At 39.5% G+C, this 4,409-nt stretch overlaps 1 protein-coding gene across 1 annotated transcript; it reads right to left on the bottom strand.

Annotated features, from left to right (window-relative positions):
* Nucleotides 1–343: 343 nt before the first annotated feature.
* LOC147446193 (uncharacterized) lies at nt 344–3,644 on the bottom strand. The gene is made up of 2 exons (XM_086526190.1): nt 3,084–3,644; nt 344–1,307 (listed from the first exon to the last, which is right to left on the bottom strand). The coding sequence occupies exons 1-2, from the start codon at nt 3,223–3,225 to the stop codon at nt 451–453; spliced, it is 999 nt and encodes a 332-aa protein (XP_086382316.1). The 5' UTR covers nt 3,226–3,644; the 3' UTR covers nt 344–450.
* Nucleotides 3,645–4,409: the final 765 nt, after the last annotated feature.

Genomic DNA, 4,409 nt, shown 5'->3' with positions numbered 1-4,409 from the left:
GTAATTGAAAGGACTAGAACATGACAGCTCTAGCACTCCTCCCATTCAGCCTCTATTTTATATAGAGAAAATGTTTAATTTTATATTTTGAGCACACAAAAAATCATACATATTTAGATGTTTTTCTTTGCTTGGCACTAGTCTTTACCTTCATCAATAAGCTTACAAAGCATAAAAAATCATGTGTGCTTGATGCTGAGTATAGAGACAACCAAAACTAGCACCACCAAAATAGGTGCATGTTAAAACATGTTACCAACCTTTTACACAAGATGCCAAATGACATCTCTTGTTGTGGGGACATTTACTAGCTCCAAAGAAAGAACATAAAAGTGAGTGCATGTTGTGAAAGTAACCTTGGAGGTATTAAGTTGAAAAAATTGATAGACTCTTTGAGCCTTACATCATTTTATGGACAAATATTTCCCTATACAAAAGTTATAAACATGGTCAATCAAAACTCCATAAAGAAAATCCAAAGTTATCCGACTCTAAATCATCATATTCCACTAGCATTGGAGGTGATTTGTTTCTATCCTCCTCTTCTTCAAATTTGATTGCTTGCGAAGTGGAGAAGAAGGTGTCCTCCATGCCTTCTGAACCATCATACATTGCCAAAGATAAGTTACCTTCACACCCCTCACCAACCTGCTCTAGCAACACCGTAGATGCATCTATTCTTGAATGCCCATCTTCATCTTCATTTTGAATGCTATCTTGAGTAGGTGCATTCGACTCATCATAAAATTTCTCTTGAACGTTTAGAGCATCCATGTTTCCTAAGTAACAATCCCTAATACCACTACTCTGAGTAGATACACTGTTTGTGTCTTCTTCATTTGCTTGCTCCCTGCACATTGTACTTGTATTGACGTGTGACCCAAGGTGAGGGCTTTTACTATTTTGTGGTGAGTAGATTTGTTGCCCCTTACAATCACATGATGCAAAACCATTTGTAAGTGTTCCTTCTTGAGCAACCCACAGAGTGTGGCTCTCATTTTGCATGTTATCTATTTCATATATGCATGTTCTTGTATCTGTAGGGAGAGTGATTTCGGAGATGTCATAGTTAGTGGTGGCAAAATTTAGCTTTGCCTTTTTCCCTTTTATACGCATAGCTGCCTCATCATATGCTCTTGCTGCCTCCTCTGGTGTGTCAAAAGTTCCTAACCATACTCGGCCCCTCTTTGCAGGATCCCTTATCTCAGCCGCGTATTTTCCCCATGGTCGCCTCCTTATGCCCCTATATGTGTGTTTCCTCTTCCTCTTACTACAACTGGCACTACATGCACTTATTCCAGAAGAGCCTATACAAAACCAAAAAAACACAATTAATAAGTGCAAAGATGTAAATCCTAGGTATCACCAGAAAACCAAGTTCTCCATGGATCCTACTTATTTCACATGTTATGGCCATATACATCCTTCAATAGGTTTTTTAAATGCCTAATGGCTTCAAAACAAATCCTTTTGATAATATTGGCACCTTCAAATTTCATAGTAATTTTCCTACTATGAGAGATTTTTTATTCATAAAGTTATGGTCATATACATTCTTGAGTAGGTTTTTTGAACTCCATAAGCAATCCTTAATAAAGGGTTGGATTTTTGGTGCAATTGTGGACCATTAGATAAAGCTTGTAGATTAGTGTCCCATGGCAAACTAATGATGAAAAACTTCCTTTTTTATATTTTTTGGTCCTTGTGAGAGGGTGTCGACATTTGTTTACCTCCTCCTTTGGTATTGGATCACACGCGATCTTTCCCATCCAATTTCCCTTTGTTTTTTTTTCAATTTTCTTACAATGCTTCCAAGTGTTTTTCCAATTATTTTAAGCTTTTGGAATATAATTTCTTTTCAATAATCTAATACTTTATTGTGATAGCAAATGTTAAGGGGGGACAAGAGTTATGAAGAGTATGTCTTAATGAGTGCCTATAATTATATATCACTTTTGATTTTATATCATTTTTTGTCATGTTTTTATATAAAATTGTACTGTTCAAATACACACATAATCACAAATGCTTTATACATTATGATGGATCCACTTAAGCAACAAGGTGAAGTAATCACAATGACAATCGAAAAAAATAAAATATTAAAAAAGTAATGTAAAAACAATAAAATAAAAAGACTCATTGACAACTTGAAACAAAATAATATTCATTAATGCATTTGTAAGAAAGGATAAATTTAATAAACATAAAAAATAATAAAACAATTGAATGAAATGAACTTTTAATAGATTCTTAGATGAAAAGATTCTTTCACAAATTAAACTATTCCGATATCTCACATCATGGAATCGAACTTCTATGAATGCACTCTCTAGGACCTTGTTCTCTAAAGCGTTTTTGTTAGAAAGAAAGAAAAAAAAAACAAATGTAAAATGAGACACGGTTCATTTCATTTACTCTTGATATCACAAGAAGTTTTGGACAAATTCTCACAATAATTCCCACATTGTGACTTACCTCAACATCATGAGCTTCTGTGAGGGAGACACTCCATATCAGCTAGGTACGATTGGGAGCAGAGGACCGTCGGCCCCGGTGGTCCCTTGCCCCCAATCATACCTAGCTAGGTATGCGGTGCCTCTCGAGTAGAAGCTTATGATGTTATTCATTGTATGAAAAACACTCGAAAAGACTCCATTTTCCTTAGATGAGAAAATTTATAAATCTTCTTATGTATATTTATATAGATATAGACATGGAAAGGCTTTCGACTTCCCACTTCCATTTCCATTTCCATGGAACTTTTCGCTAAGTCCCGTGATGCATTTTAAATGTTTGAAGGGATTAAGATTGTTTCAAATATGTGGAGGCCTTAACAATGATCGATAAATGCAACACAAAATGGGGGATTCGAACTTGCAACCTATGATCGATCTCTCTCTCTTCTCTTCTTCTTCTTTTCTCTCTCTCTCTCTCTCTCTCTCTCTCTCTCCCCTTCTTCTTCTTCTTCTTCTCCTCTCTCTCTCTCTCTCTCTCTTGGAGAAGGCGCAGAAAACTTGCAACCTATGATCTCGATCTCTCTCTCTCTCACACACACACACACAGACGCACAATTCACTCACCCGCTTGGAGAAGGCGGAGAAAACTATGATGGAGGCCATCGAGGCAATCCAAACTTTGAGGGGAGAAGTGCCAAATGGAAGGGCCCAATTGCAGCGCATCCGAATCTTCCTGCAAGAGCAACTGCGCAAGCTCCGCCACCATCTTGTCTGTGTGTGTGTGTGTGTGTGTGTGTGTGTGTGTGTGTGTGAGAGAGAGAGAGAGAGAGAGCGCAATGGTGGGTAGCCCAAGAGAGAGAGTGTGTGTGTGTGTGTGTGTGTGTGTGAGAGAGAGAGAGAGAGAGAGAGGGAGCTATGGTGGGTAGCCCAATACTGAGTGTGAGATTATGGGTGACCCAAAACTGTGAGCGAAAGAAAGAGAGCGATGGCGGGTAACCCAAGACACTCTGTGTGTGTGTGCGCGCCCGGTGCGCGCGACACACAGAGAGAGAGAGAGAGAGAGAGAGAGAGAGAGAGAGAGGATATTTGGAGTAGAAGAAGGATGTGGGCAAACAGTGGAGCAGGTGTGTAGTTCTAGGGACACGGAAGGAGGGGGTGTTATAAGGGGGTGACTCGGTGAGCAAAGCTGTTGGGGGCAAAGGCGACAGAAGTTCGCTTGCTATGAAAAGGCAACACACTCTCGAGTCTCACTCCCTTCATTATCACTTGCAATTTTCTTTTTTGACATATCGTGGCAAAGATAAGGCAGGCAGCCTTTGATTAATGAACCATCCTACTCAAAAGTAACCCCATTTCTCAACGCCTTGTTTGCACTCCTACACCCACTTCCACATTCTTAATTAATTTCTCTCTCTCTCTCTCTCTCTCTCTCTCTCTCTCTCTCTCTCGTCCTTGTGCACACGCATGGGGCATAGTTTTGTGTCCGACCGATCAAGCTTCCCTTGAGGCTTGCCACTATTTTGGAATCATGCAATTCGGTTTCCAAACGTTGAGGATTCGCAAACATCGAAAAGTTTGTAGCAATGCCTTTTGGTTTGCACAAGGTTGTGAACAATGGGGTGATACCCTCTTCCAAACTTGGCAAAGCATAACCAAATTTTGTGCTCATTCATGAAGCCAACAATGTTGTTTTTCCATGTCCATGCGTCTTTTTTGTTGCTACTACCCACCATATGTGTATGTGCTCCATCACTGCGTCTACGATCGATCAAGATTCTTATTTTCTCGATCGATCGGCAAATGTGCTTGTGCGCTCTCTCTCTCTCTCTCTCTCTCTCTCTCTCTCTCTCTCTCATACATACTCATACTCATAAAGGTAATATCAACATGCTTGTGTTCGAGTACCATCTCTTATAAAATAGACCATAAGTGGTCTGTTGGGATGGTTCC

The sequence above is a fragment of the Adiantum capillus-veneris genome, chromosome 12 (genome assembly GCF_014529385.1).
Source record: "Adiantum capillus-veneris isolate H3 chromosome 12, ASM1452938v2, whole genome shotgun sequence".
In the NCBI taxonomy this organism is placed as follows: domain Eukaryota; kingdom Viridiplantae; phylum Streptophyta; class Polypodiopsida; order Polypodiales; family Pteridaceae; genus Adiantum; species Adiantum capillus-veneris.
This window is presented reverse-complemented; position numbering and strand designations above follow the sequence as displayed.